Below are 15,338 nucleotides of genomic sequence, written 5' to 3' on the forward strand. Positions count from 1 at the left end.
ATCTCGTCAAGTGGATTTGGAGAAGAGAGATGTTTGTAGGCCTTCTCTAACATGCGAGGCCGACTAAGCCAATTTTATTTCTTTTTCCTTTTATCTGATGAATCCTCCTACGTCTGAAGAGAATCCGCTCCCACACTATTACTGCAAATAATGATACGCAATGATTTATACGGGAGTTGCATGTTCATTTTATTCATTATAGAATCTACAGGACGGGAAAACAAAAAGCATCGGCACATATGGGGCGAGAATTTAGACGATCACAAAGCTTGACTCTTTAATATTGGGAGAGGCGGTGCGGTGCCGGTGCGGATCAAATTCCATTGCCGTACAAGTCTGATGGTGTCACGGGTGTGCTGTACAAGCAGTGTTTTTTTAATTCTGCCAACTCTGAGCTAAACCCCCGCGGCCACCTAATAAGCGAGAGGGATCATCATGACCGTGCTTTCTCTATTTATTAATTATGAGCTGGAACATCCCACGCCTTCACATTTATTATTTAACTATGCCCGTAGTCCATATCTTATCAAAATAATATTATATGTACTTGTATATTACTTGCCCACCACCCTCATTCATTCTGCATAGACTCTTGTCCATGGATGTGTGTGCTCTTCCTCAGTTTGGTCCTACATAGGTACAGCTCTCATCAAAATAATATTACGTGCTTGTACATATTTTATCACAAACAGACCATTATTTATCGAACAAAGCGAATGCTACGTCATAATGGGAGTTGGGAATCTCTCAAAGACTAATTTAGTTAGCCATGAGCGGCAAAGACCCTTGGGTCTGGTGGCACTAATCCTCTTGGGAGGGAGGTCACAGGCTGTGCTCTTATATGTGGATGTGTTTTGTGTGTTCAATTCCCAATGACCATGGCTATCTTGGCAAACCAGGAGGAAAACCAGGCCATCTTTTATTGCGAATACGCACATATGCTTACAAGAGTGAGATCTCAACGCACAGATTATTTACTGCAAGGAAGAGTCGCAAGCAGGTTCACAGCAATTTTTTTTTTTTGGTTTTTAAAGATATACGAATATGACTAAAAGCCCATGACCTTCTGGCGAAGAGATTACACCCATCAAGCCTCTCTAGTTTTAGACTCTATTGAAGATGTCGACCAAGCATTATGGCATAACTGGTAGGGGGGAGGAAAAAAAAAACACACAAACGCACATCTAAGTGTGTTTGGTGTGTATTTATTAAACAACAGCCAACAAATACCATATTAAAAAATCCCTCTGAAAACCAGATGATGTGATGTGCAGATTGCTGTCGCTTGCCGACCAAATATGACAAAAATCAGCTGAAAAGTGCAACGAAACAAAAAGAAGATGATCTACCGTGCATTCAATTGAATATGAACGCAACTACTCAACTAAAATAATCCCTCTCGGTATTTTCTCCAGCACTCGCATGAATTTGTAGCATCCCAGCCTGGGTTTGTCTTCTTATTCTTGGTAGAAAGATTAAGTGATTCTACATATATGCTCGCGCGTGCTCATAGTTTGTGTTATACGCGTGCTTTCGTTGTGCAAATCAAAGTGTTGAGGTGTTAAAAAAATATACTTCCCCTCAATATAGAGCTACATAGTCAGAATCCTGTATATTATATATGTAGTTTCCCATGGCTTTGAGCCTCCATTTGTTTCTATATGTAAGTCATTTTTCACACCCCATTTCGCATGAAGAAATGCAGTAAGTTAATAAAATTTTTCACATTTGCCTACATTAAAGAAAGAGTATTGTGAGGGAAAAAAAAGTATCATGTTGATTTTCTCTCACATATTTTTTTAATTGTAATTATCATTAATTACTCTGACTTTTATATAAAAATAAATTTTTTACTACCGGTGACTAGTCTTTGATGCAAATTTATACTCCACTAATGAAGTTGTGGTCACATCATTTCGATTTGCTGTCTAAATAGGCACTAAATGTTGATCGCATCAAGGAAGGAACTTCTTTAAGAGTCGATAGCTTCTTCCTAGGTCTTGATTCCTCTTAATCAACTAGCTTGTTATTAGCAATCCATTCTTGTAAGCCAATACATCTTACAGATGTTATCAGCAGTTGCACTACCACGTACATGTCAAAGCCACCTCTTGTTATTAAATGTCGATTAATATATCAGTATTTTTTATTTTTTTCCGAGGGCAAAGATTTTTCTTGCACGAAATCATGTACCCTTTGAAACCACCGCGAAGGCGTGAAGATTGGATCCCGGTGTTGTTTCTTTAATTTCCGGCATTTCCAATTTTAAATTCTGCATAATTCTTCCTATGGGAGAGGGCATTTATTTTCAGCTTTAATTTGTGGTGCCAACTACAAAAAAAATAGAATGGCAACAACTTTTGTTGGCGACAAAAAAAATTGCTATTGAAAGTCTACTTCCTACGACGACAATAAAAGTCATCGTTAAAAGTATAATTAATAATATATATTTTATTTTATAATAATAAATAAATTCAATATTTATTAGCGGTAAGACGATTGGTCGTGGTCACAAGTTCGAATTCTAAAGAAGATACATTTAAGATAAAAATATTTGAGCGGTAACGTGGTATGGACGTGGCGTCAGTAAAACTAATTTTTCTTAGGACATCACTTTCAGCGACGATATTTGTCACCATTAAAACTTCTAAAAGTCGCTGCTAAAAGTGTTTTTTTTTTTTATCACCGCTCAAAGTTAATTTTTTTGTAGCGGGGAAATTGCAAGTCTTTGTGTTTGTGCACGGCCGGCCCCACGGGTATTCTAGGAGCTGCCTTGTAGGGTTTGGCTTTTCCAATTTCATTTACGACTAACTCGTGCATGTGTAAAGACTAAAGACTTGATCTTGGCCAAAAAAGAAGACCGACGACTAAATAAAAATTAATACTATATGAAAATTCAAAGTCGCAAACACCAATACACGGTGGACAAACCGCTGGAATTTGCAACCTCGAGAAAATTTATTCGTCGATGATGCAGATTAGAAATTAATAACAAACAGATATCGAAGTAGTCAAGCCATTAATAATGCGTATGCGTCTCTTATTCATTCATCATATATATATATATATATATATATATATAAAATTAACAATGGAGTAATTTGTTAGCCCATTCACAACTATGATCGACAGAGCAAAACAGCAGCAGCAAAAAAGATGATAAAATTATTCAATTCTACATGTGATGAATGTTTTCTGCAATATATACAACGTATAATAGAAACGATAGAGGACCTCGCTGATTCCATTAATTTAATTTTAAATTTTCTAGCCATCGTTCTCTCTTTCGCGATACGAAGAGAGTGATGCATGAATTTATATACAGATCAATGCATGTGTAATGCGATACAAGATCTCACTTTTTCTCCCTAGCTTTGTGTAGAAAAAGAATTGGAAAGAATCGCTAATCAATATGATAGCCAACGACCTAATTTGAAAAGATCTTCACTACATATTAGCTTGCCACTGTCACATTTTGTCTCACAGACGTGCAACGAACGAGCTGATCATGAGTATCTCTGTGCTCCGGTTTCTTATGTCTGGGACGAAGCAAGTTGAACAAAAACCCTCGACTTTTACCAGCCGTATCATCACCACCAATCGCATCTCTTCTTCTAGAAGCCGCAGCCATTGACCTGCTCTTGATGAGTCCATGCTTGGCATTAAACAAGAAAATGGAGATGGATGAGGTAGTCTTGGCCTCAGAAGGGGAAGCGCAAGAAGAAGAGCAAGAAGAGGAATAATAGGAAGATAAAGACGAAACAGAAGATGAAGTTGCAGCAGAAGAAGGAGGAGCGGCACGTGAGGTCGAGGAAGAAGATAACTGGGCAAGCCTCTCTCTCAGACAGAGAGAACAAACGCCGGGAGATTGGTGGTGTTTGGGGTGCCTCTTGCAGCTAGCGTCATGCTTGAACCGCCCGACGACATTGTTCTTGCGCTTGGAGAATCTCGTCAGGTTTAACATATTTGAAGGTCTTCATCATCGTCCGGCGTGAGAGCAGGTTGATTCATATACAGAGAAAAAGAGGAAGAGGAGGAGGAAAGGGAGCGATGCTTCCGTGATAGTTCATGGGAGCTTCCTGCGGAACTTCTCCAAAATGATCTCTTTTGACGGTTCATGTGGAAAGAGTTGAAAAATCAAAAATGAATTTTGGAATTTGTAGATGGACGCCTGTGATTGAGTGGGGAGGGGCCCACCGGGGGGAGTCGGTGGTTGGGATTTGAGGATCGCAGGTCGAAACCATATACGTGGAAAAGGCCGAACCCGAACCCATCTTGGTGGGGACTTGGGGAGGGGCGGCGTGGAAAACCTCAATTTTTGTTTTTTGGCAACCGAAAGGGTAGGCGTGGACCGAAAATTTATTCAAGCAACCAAACCGGCAAACGCTGTCGTTTCGTGAAATTTTTAAAAATTGTTTTTATTCACAAAGGAAACTATTGGCGGGTTTCTCTCGGGCCAAGTGACAACCAATAGTGGGTGGCCAAATTGTATACTTGGGCCTTGGGGTGCCAGGTGTACTTTTTCCTGGTCACCAATAAGATTCTGCCATATGTTGTTCAGGCAGAGAGCAGGTCAAGTCACTGTTCATACCCCGTCAAACTCATTCTGTTTACGGAAATACCCTCGAACCCGGGCATCAAGATTTGGTCCAACTCCAATAGAACACGACCAGGTACTAATTAAGTGCGCCATAAAAAATCTTGGAGAAAAAACTATTATGGTCTTCGCCTTTATTTGAAAAACAAGGAGCACGTATGTATGACACGGATTAAGCAACCTAAATGTGTCGAGCTAAAATTCTTTTAATGTGGAGTATGAATTAAAATGGTTAATATAAATAAATTACTCCTCTAGTTCTGTTTATAGAGCAGAGAGAAGAAGTTTTTTTATTTTATTTATAGATATTAAGAGAAATTTTTTACATTGATGTGCAATTTTATCTTTTATTTATTATTGTGTTGACTTTGTTTAATAATATAGATTAAATATAAATAAAATTAAAAAGTTATTAAATTTTAAATGAGAATTAATAAAATTTAAGTTTTTTTAATCTGTGTGAAACATATTAGAAATGTCTTATAAATAAGATAAAAAGAGGAGATGGAAAACATGAATTTTGGGCGATACAATTTATACTAGATAAGTAGATATAATATATGTCGCATTTTTGTTGGCAAACTTGTCAACGCATATGGCATTGAATGAAAGAAACAAGTGATTGGAGACTGGAGTTGGTGAAGACAAAGCGAGGAAGCAACAAAGACAAGGAAGCCCCGAGGACTGTGACGGTGACCTTCAAAATAACACGCGCTTGTCTCCTCATTTGGTTTCGCCCATGCTTCCTCATGATCTAATGCCATCACATCTCCTCTGTCAAATTGGATCCTACCTCCTTTTATCAAAAAATGACTTTCTCAGTAGATTTATTCCCCTTAAAGGCCCCTGCGTTTTAATCTTCTTTTTATTTAAAACATATCATGCCATAATATACATAATCAATATATTCCACACGAGGAAAACAAGTCAATAACCCATTTGCTGCTCATCAACGTTACTATTAATTTGCGGTCTTAAACTCCACATGTTTTTTATTGAGGAAAAAGCAAATTCCCATAAAGTCCCCCATATCGAAATTGAAGCTGCTTATTTTTACTGACAGCTTAAAAAAAATACTAGACTAAGATAAGAATAAGCCTTTCTTTTTTTTGCTAACAATGACCGCAAAAGCCCAAATTAATAGTAACGTTGATGAGCAGCAAGTGACTAGATGTCGTGCACATCGATCTAAGGTAGTTAAACAAGAGAGGCTTTCCTTTGATAATGCATCAGTAAGTGAGCTTTTATCTCTGGAAATGCATCTCAACTGTAAGTCCCAATCAAGAGCTTTCATATTCCTAATTTGCATAAACACCAAGCTACAAGAACCAGGTATAGAGTTGCTTAATAACATGTCAACTAAGGTTTTGGAGTCAGATTCAAGAATTATTTTCTTGAATCCCCTCTCCCGAGCCGTAGAGAAACCTTTAGGTATTGCCCATTCCTCGGCTTTCAAAGCATTACATATTCCTGATCCATATGTAAAACCTGTCATCCATTTACCATTGTGATTTATAAAGAAACCCCCACATCCAGCTACTTGTTTAATAGAAGACACAGTACCATCAACATTGATTTTAATCCAATCAACCGGAGATGGTTCCCAAGTTGCTGACTCATTAGTAACAGATAAGCTACCAACTGAAGCTAAATCATTAGCTATTACAAAGGATTTTCAAGATTTCAAAATCATATCAACAGGATTTGTTTGCCTTTGGAAGTCATCATTAAAAATAGAATAATTCCTCCAAATCTGAAGCCTCCATATAGACATGCCCCAAATTTGGTTCCAACAAACAGACAAATTATTTCCTGATTCGCTTTTCAAGTTTAAAGCCATCCAATCACGTAAAGAAGCATTAAAGAATTAGGAAATATACATACGATTTAAGATTTTCATTCAGAAACGCTCTGCATAGATGCAATCACGAAGAATGTGAAATATATTTTTCAATCAGAGTTGCAATAGTTACATAAAGAAGTTTGACTCTATTTGCTTCACCAAACATTTGTAAAAGAACAAGCTTTTGAATATTAGGATTCGTCTCATTCTTGTTTCATTTTCTCTGGTACCGCAAAAAAAAAAAAAAAAAAAACACCAAAAGGGGAAAAAAACGAGAGAGAAAAATCAATTCAATTGACCCTTCTCTTCCAAGTTTTACTCCATCTCCTCCAAACTCCAATTCAATAGAATTCAATAGACGTTTGTGTTAATAGAGGATTGAGGTTGGTTTATGGCAGCATGAAAGGGGTGACGGTAACGAATGCTCTTGTTTCTCTCTTGGTCGAGGGTCTCGATTTTACGAGCAGCGGCACATAGATTGACCTAAGCAGTGACCAGACAAAAACAGTGACACATGGATAGATTGGAGTTGCAGATTTCAAATACACATAGCTTTAAACGTGATAAACCAAAACTGGTTATAACAAATAAACATATAAGAAACAGTGGGTCCCCGAAATTACGCATATGCTATAATTCCATTAACCTGACATGACAACACCAGAGTCTTTGGCTGCAGCACAAGAGAATGATTGTTTTCGCCCATTGTAATGCGTAAAACATGAGTAAAACCAAAAAAGGGGCAAAGTATTGATTGTACGCATAATCCCGAGGCAGCATAAGAAAGGTTACAAAATTTATGCTGCCAGTAATTACAAGGTCACTATAGAAAACTCTGCCTCTCAAAAGATTGAGCATTTTCATCATACGGTAAAATTTGACATTCCCAAGTTTTAAAAATAATTAATTATAAAATTTATGACAAATTATAAATTTTAACATATGGAAATATCTCAAATAGTAAAAATGCTCAATCTCTCCAGAAGTAGAACTCTAAGTATAATTATCGAGAATTATATTTTTTCTCTCGAAAAGGAAAAATTTGTATACCGTCCGCCCGGACCTTTTCCACCTCAAAGCCTGCCCGAGTTCATTTCCATCTCTTCCTCCCTAAAACAATTTTCGGAATTGTGTTCTTGGTATGATGAGAACGGAGCGCAGCAGGAAGAAATGTTAATTCCAGCCACCTCCATAGCATTGCAGACCCATTCCGGAACATCACCTTCCGGGAACTGCAGCATGAGGATATGAGTAGTTTTAATTAGCAAATATCAACTATAAAAAGATGAGTCTTATCCATATAAGTAGAAAGTTCATATCTACGTTTAGTTCAAAACTCGCAAGAAATGCCTATCAGAGATCAGAATGTAACTCTCCAGAAATAGGCACCCAAGGCCAAGTCTGGGGCAAAAACGAGTATTAAGCTTAAAATGGCTCAATGTCTCAATCCTTGCAAGGCCTCTGTAAAATCTACCCAAAACATACCATCCGCTCTCAATAACGACTGCAAGGTCATTGACTCGTGGGTTAAGCGGTGGCAGGAGACTACGGAAGGTGGGGGAGGCTAAAATAGTCTCATTTAACTGAGCATCCTGATGCCTAAGAGATCCAAGAAAGCATTTCTTTTTCCCTTTCTTTTTTTTTTTTGGGGGGGGGGGGGGGGAGCTGTGTGAAACACTAACATTTTCATAGAGGCATGGGCGTATGGCCTATTTGCTGCGCATATGATAACAAAAGAATATGCACGTATTAGGTAGAGCGCAGTTATGATTGGGGAAAGTTTAGCAGTAAATACCATATTATGTAGAAAGTCACATACAAACCTACAAAAACAAAAAAAATAAAAATGTCATTGCCATATAGAGGAGGGATAAATTTATTGGTCAGGAAACATTAATTTGGATCAGAATATTTAGATAGGAAGATTGGAAGAAATCATTAAGACATACTTTGGCAACCTTCCCTCGATTATTGATGAGTGTAGGTCCCTGCTGAGCTGCATGTTTCAAGAGGACCTTTACTGTAATCACCGATATGAATACAAATATCATGAATCATAAATACATAACAACAGTTCATAACAGCGTTTCGTACCTGCATAATGTAATACAAATTATGATATGACAGAAGCTGAGATCCCATAGCATCTTTTGTCACAAGACAATGGATGTAAGCCCTGGTGTAGTTCTTGCACACCTATGGGAGACGAAATAAATTGAAAGGCATGTTTTATGAAGTTTTCATCAAACATGAATGTGCTCTTACAAGCATACCATACAAGAGCAGGAAGGATCGATGGGACGAGTGTCATCAGCCATTGCTCTATGTTTAAGTTTCAGTACACCCTACAAAAGTATTAAAATTACATAAATTCTAAAATTCATAGTGAGGAGCATATAAGGAGTTGGTTGTTGATAGAGCACAATGACATTATGTGATCCATGTAACCAATCCCATCCAGTGCAATAAGATTTGTTGCTGTTGTTGTTCCCAAATCCATAGTGAATGAACAGATATTAAAAGGCGTCATTGTGAAATTCTTTTAGAATGTTACTGATGAGATGTGTGCAAATTTCAACAAAAGGAGAGCAGATAAAGGCAACATCATTCGTGAAATAATAGGTTTTTTCAATGCAATGTGCCAGACCTAGCACACATACAACTATTAGAATGGGTTGAAATTGGCTGTCTCACATTCTACACTGAGTAAGGCCTATCTACTTATATATTTCCAGATGTTTTAGAACGTTACAAACTGTCTGTTAACAGGACAAAACTTAAGCACCTCAGGAACAAGAGCGGTGCCAAAGCGTGCAGTACGGGTAGGATAGACGCAGTCATACATGTCGGCACCCAAAGCACTGCAAACAACTATATCAAGTGGATAACCAACTCCCTGAAACAAGCCCAACGAAATATCACAATAGTAAATACAAATACATTAAAAAATGGTCGCCAAGAATAAAGTCAGTCTGTGTTTCTGACCATAACATATCGTGGTTTATCTTCTGGCAAAGCAGCAGTGCACTGAGCAACAACACGCCAAAATGAATCTTTATCTTCACCACCAGCAAGACCACCAATAGCATAGCTGTGACAGGAAACAAGTAATAATCCATTTAGCTCCTCAACTAATGAAAAAGCTACCCATTCCGAGGCCATACTGTGCACGCGTTGTGTCTATTCATAACAGGTGGTTAGAAAGACAAGCTATATATCTGACAATTCTATTTGGTGTTTGAATGTTACTGACTCTGGGATGCATGAAAGAATGCAATATAATCACATAAAAAAATCCGTCTAGATATTCTTTCTTTGATGAATAGAATGCAGTCTATATTTTAAACAGGGCATACCATAAGTGATTTAAAATTAGTCATCAAGCCATAGAACTATATGACATTGGAAATAACTCCAAGGTTGAGACAAAAATATAGCCATTCATACATTACAAATAAATTGACACATACCCTGGTAAATTGCGATCCACCAAGCCTCCGACACATATATCCCTGATTGCATTATCTCATGGTTTAAAGGAAATTTCAACAACCATAGCGGTAAAACAATGAAAAGGGCTATGGATTAAAAAAGAAAAAAAACCAAAAAGTTGAAGTTTGCACTCATATTTACCTCAACACAGGATCTAAACCACCTTGTACGATACCAAACAAGTTCTGCTCATGTGGTCTCTTGTGTGCTGTTCTTATAAGGCAATGCACATAAATATTCAGAATGGAAAAGCAGGATTACGCTGGACTAACAGAAAATTCATTTATGGGAAATTGGGAAATCAAGGGAAGAGCAGCACAGCTGATGCACCAAATTTCTCCAATACCCAGTTATTTAGTCATTACGTGGTTGAAGGATTACAACCATAGGAGATCTGAACCACATACATACATGCATAAAGTGTCCTAGGAGATGAGTGCTGGTTTTTTCACTAACAAATTACCTGCTATGCATCTGTCTATCCATCGGAGTGTGCGATACATGGCTTCCTCTATTCGTGGACCAGTAATAGTGGTCCTAACAACATCATCAAGAGCCATAATAATATCTGCTCCAATTCTGTTCTGCAGGATTTATTAATAAAAAATGCAAGCACATGAATTTGGAGCAGATTAGATCTTCAATTTTTATCTGCTGGAAAAGTTAGGTGACAAATTCAATCACGGCAAAGTTCTACTCCATTCTTTCTAACTATTTTTAACCGTAAGCAGTGAAGCATAGCCACCGGATGCTAGTATTTGAAAGGCCTCTTGATCACAGGGGCTTAAATTCTGGAGGTGTGAGTTTTCAAATATTCATGGAGTGATGGAAGTTTAAAAGAAGGAGCATCCTTCTCAGTTAGTAAACCATGGATTGAAAATAACCATAACATAAGTCAATTCTACTTAAAGCCAATCATTGTATGTAGAGCCCCGCGCATATCAAATAGATTGTATTCCTAAGGATGATGCAAAAGGAAACAGCCAGGAGAAACATAACAGGAAAAAAATATTAATATAATATACCTACTTGGATCTGAATAGACTCTTCAGGGGTGAGGAGCATTGGTTTTCCATCAACTGGTGACTGAAAACAACAGAGTCTTTAGTTACAAATAACAAACAGAATGGCAGTATAGTTCATTATCATAGATCAAAAGGATTTTGGAATAGAGAGGATGAGAGATCTTCAGATAAACTGGAAGATGCCTAAGCAGCATTATTCCAAGAAATTTCAATCTTAGATTCAAGACCGGTTGGCATTGAAGTGCAATGTACTTGGATTTATATTGTGCATTCAGCAAAATGATGATGCAACTTTAGAAGAATAGCTCTTCCTTCACATCTTTTAAGGATCAAGTAGTTTTCTTACAGCATTTTAGGGGTTTAACCAATGGTTACCCTGAGAAAGGGTAGTTGTCTGAGATGCGGGTGTGAGCGTTCATTTTGTTGATGAATTTATAAATTTGTTTATTGTTAATTCCTTATCCTCTCTCTTTCCCTTTTCTCTTCTAAATACAAATTCTCCTTTCAAAGAAAGCCATGAACACCACCTATGCAAGGAGGAAAAGTTAAATGATTTTATTTTATCATACCATGCCTCAGATAAAGAAAAATGTCAAAATGAGGAAAAAGATAGGGTTTTAATTAATCTCTGCAGAAGCTGTCCATTAGGGCAACCAATGAGAAAAGTCGACACATTTTGGAGAAAAACAAAAACATAACCTCATTCATTCAACTGCATACTAATGTCAAAAGAGGAGCAGAACGCATTTTGCTTGAATCAAACAAAACACACATTTAAATCCTGGTCTATATCATGAAACTCAAATATACCTGAAATGTCACACCTTTTTCAGTGATATCAGCAAGATGCAATAGTGACACCTGTAACATCATCAGAATAGATTTGTGAGATGGCAAGACCTGGTATATAAGGTTTTTTTTTTTTTTTTTAAATCATAGTTAAAAGGATGTATCCAGAATAAATAACAAGATAACACATTAACGTCACACGACAAGTCTAGCTATAATATCATTTTGATCATCGTCTTTACTTTTATTGCTCATAGTTGTAGTTACTTTCAATAGTACTCCATCTTCGGCTAAATCCTACTACATATTTTAACAATATAAGACACATTTTAATAAAATATTGCAGACAAAAACCTCACTCACGTGAAATAAAACATAAATAAGATAGACAGAACAAATCACTGAAAAATGCAAATTTAATTCCATCTTATACTTGCTTCACTTGGAAATATATACACTCCAATAGCAACAGATCTTTATTTTAAACCCTCCTTTCCACCTTATTGTGCATCTTACATTTGGTCCGTTAACTATAACAATTAGTACAAGTTATGTGGTACGACGAACTAGAATCGTATAAAAATTCTATCCTACAAATACGCAATACTAATGAATATAGCGCTGAACAGGGGCATAGTAAATATGCATAGCAACCATTTGAAAGCCACCAGAGTCTGTAAGTAGGGCCCTTGGCCAGTTCATAAATTTATGAAGACCGCCAGCTTCATCAAGAAGCTCAGAAGTTGGTCGAAGCGCCAAGTGGTAAGTATTTCCAAGTATTATTTGACAACCAATCTCCTCGAGCTGGTTTGTTGTCAGTCCTTTTATCGTTCCTGACCAGCAATAAACCATACAAATACAGCAAAAATACACCAATTTAGGTACACCATGACGAACTGATGAGCAGTTGATAATAGTATAATAAGATAATTTATTGCAAAATTTGAAGCATATTAGAGTATAATAAGACGTCTTACATTTAAAGTAACGTGGTTAAGCTATTTTGTACTATGAAATGACTCAATTGCAATCACGTGCAAAACTCAAAAATTACTATTTTTGACGCCGAAGATTTGATTAAAAAAGAACAAGTTGGAGGCCAAATGAAAAGTGAATTTCATTCTCTTACAGTATGCAAAACTTTTGAAAGGGTGAGTTTTACTTGAAAGATTATATTTGCAGTAGCTGCTTGCCTACCATAATAATTACAAGGAAATCAGTTTAAAATCTGACCTTGTGTGCCCACTGGCATGAATAAAGGCGTCTGGCACACATAGTGGGGGAGTGTCAATCGAGCTGCACGAGCCCGGTTGAACCTGCCAAGAATCTAAGATAGGAAACAAAGCAGCAGATTGTTTAGCGCGTTCGGCACGATAGACACAAGAACACGCTCTTGAGATATTTAAGAAAAATGATTTCATCCAAATAATAATAAGCAACTACAGTTCAGAGCATCGCAAGAAATATTTATGAGCTGATGAATGCAATGCAGAAGTGCTTTTCAGCCGTCAGGAGACAACTGAACCAGACGTCGTCCACACTGTTAAAGAAATATAAAACGCGTTCAGATATTATGAGTTGGGCGCATCAGCGTATCCGCACTGCTCGATGGATGCAAATAAATGCAGGCATATGAGTCTGCAAGATTCGAAATGAAGCCTAACCTCAAAACGAAGCGCCATGAGATGGTATGGTCGTTTACTTTGACGCGAAGCACGGCAGTCCCAAAGTTATCCCGACCAGGAAGCAGGAGATAAATATGAAGTAGCTGATAATTTACCTTGTATATGGGAGTAGTGATGAGAGTAAACGCCAGGTAAACGCCCGGAAAAGATATGGAGACGGAGAACTGAGGAGAGGGTGGGGTGGCAAAGGAGAAGCAAAAGGCTGGGGTGGCTTAGAGGTTAAGGCTCTGAAATGAAATTTTGAAGTGAAAGAGGTGGCCGGACGCGCTTTTTTCTTGTTAGTCGTTAGCGTGACGGCGAGCGCGGCAGCCCGCCTCCCCTCGAAGTAAAACTTACTAATTCTTACCTTAGCCCTTTCTGGTGGGTCGGGTACACTATTGCATGGGCTGAGGGCTTCAACCTCCATTATCCTCTTTCATTGGGTTTTGTCTTTTATTCAGTTCCAGATTCTTGGTGCTCCCTACCTTTTTGGTGGCATGCTCATTTATATTTGTGAGTTTCTTTATTTCTTTCATATGCTTCATCTTTTGACTGTCAAAAAAGATTAAGGAACCGCATGACTATGGAATCCAGCCAATCCTTCTTCAAATCAAACCCTCTATAATCTCTTTAGAAGGACGCGCGCAAATGCACGAAGCCACAAACTAACTAATTGTGCTTTGCCCCGTAAAAAAAAAAAAAACTAAAGTGTTAATAGTTTAATTTTGTACAAAATTTTAATTTGTTCTCGTAACTTTAAAATGTGTACTTTTAATCTTTTAACTTTAAATTTTTTTTAAAAAAATGATGACATTAAGATCTTAAATGTTGATAAAACATTTTCAAATATTAACATATTAAGTTTAATTTTAAAAAAAATTATTATTAAAACCTAATAATTTTAGGGTTAAATGACCAAATATATGTTTTTTAAAGTTAAAAAATCAAATTAAAATCTTATACAACGTTAAAAGACCAAGTGTATATTTTAGCCGGAAAAAACCAACTGTGCTTTGCTACAAAGAAAAAAACAAACAAACAAACAAACACACCATGTGGCCGGAGTGACATGGTAATGTATTAACTCCCAAATGACGACCAATTCATGTTTGGGAGCTGGAAGTGAGGGAGATGAAGAGAATCTGGACTCATGTTGGCGTACTAAATAAAAACTCACAGGTGACTTGAAAAATAATAATAATAAGACTTGCACAAGATTTTTAAAACAAATTATATTATTTATAATGTGTGGATATAATTTAATATATTTCACGTGTAAATAAAATCTAAAAATTGCGCTACATGGTTTATGAGTTGTAAATAAACATTAAAACTGTGAAAAGATTGTTTCTGTAATTCCGAGATTTTAGACGAGCAGACTAATTTTTTTTCCTGAACAGAATTGGAAAATTGCAAACAAACAAAAATATATACACACACATAGATACATACTCCTCCGGTCCTTAATATAAAACCCAATTCTTATGTTGGTTTTGGTCCTAAATATAAGACCCATTTCTCATATTTATCAATTTTCTCTAAATTACCCTTATGGATACTCCCTCAACCATAATCAAGTAGAAGAGGAAGAGAGGGTATTAAGAAAGATGATTATGGTATTTTAGGAAAAATGTGACACTTCTCCTATAATTAACTAACTTACCTAACTTTCTTAATTTAATCAAATTAGTTAAATTGGTCTTATATTAAGGAGCGGAGGAGTATATATATAGATATATATATATATATATATATATAAAGGAGCACCTGTTAAAATCAAACTGTGCAAAATTATCTGACAACAGTGGAGTAAGCGGGACATGGAAAGTGACTTGAAAAAATTCAATTTTTCCCCCTTCTTCAGGCCGCAAAATCCTCTTATTCCCAGAATGAGACCCTAGGCATATCGTCTACTATTATATTCTCGA

General features: G+C 36.9%; 2 protein-coding genes across 4 annotated transcripts; both read right to left on the minus strand.

Annotated features, from left to right (window-relative positions):
- Positions 1-3,191: 3,191 nt before the first annotated feature.
- On the minus strand, positions 3,192-4,021 carry LOC114748544 (uncharacterized). Its single transcript, XM_028936973.1, has one exon. The coding sequence runs from the start codon at positions 3,962-3,964 to the stop codon at positions 3,455-3,457; it is 510 nt and encodes a 169-aa protein (XP_028792806.1). The 5' UTR covers positions 3,965-4,021; the 3' UTR covers positions 3,192-3,454.
- Positions 4,022-6,837: 2,816 nt separating this feature from the next.
- On the minus strand, positions 6,838-13,775 carry LOC114748538 (queuine tRNA-ribosyltransferase catalytic subunit 1). 3 transcript variants are annotated; one of them, XM_028936965.1, is made up of 16 exons: positions 13,411-13,775; positions 12,980-13,073; positions 12,401-12,579; positions 11,768-11,818; positions 10,962-11,018; positions 10,396-10,516; positions 10,074-10,140; positions 9,911-9,952; positions 9,426-9,531; positions 9,226-9,336; positions 8,714-8,785; positions 8,535-8,636; positions 8,390-8,436; positions 8,236-8,263; positions 7,491-7,672; positions 6,838-6,923 (listed from the first exon to the last, which is right to left on the minus strand). In XM_028936965.1, the coding sequence occupies exons 1-15, from the start codon at positions 13,426-13,428 to the stop codon at positions 7,514-7,516; spliced, it is 1,254 nt and encodes a 417-aa protein (XP_028792798.1). In that variant the 5' UTR covers positions 13,429-13,775; the 3' UTR covers positions 6,838-6,923; positions 7,491-7,513. The 3 variants fall into 3 exon arrangements, with proteins under 3 accessions (XP_028792798.1, XP_028792797.1, XP_028792799.1); XM_028936964.1 differs by lacking the exon at positions 6,838-6,923 and having other exon boundaries at positions 6,994-7,672; XM_028936966.1 differs by lacking the exon at positions 6,838-6,923 and having other exon boundaries at positions 6,994-7,672; positions 12,980-13,286; positions 13,411-13,774.
- Positions 13,776-15,338: the final 1,563 nt, after the last annotated feature.

Source organism: Neltuma alba, unplaced genomic scaffold (genome assembly GCF_004799145.2).
Source record: "Neltuma alba isolate B1F8T4 unplaced genomic scaffold, ASM479914v2 tig00005726_pilon, whole genome shotgun sequence".
NCBI classification, from domain to species: domain Eukaryota; kingdom Viridiplantae; phylum Streptophyta; class Magnoliopsida; order Fabales; family Fabaceae; genus Neltuma; species Neltuma alba.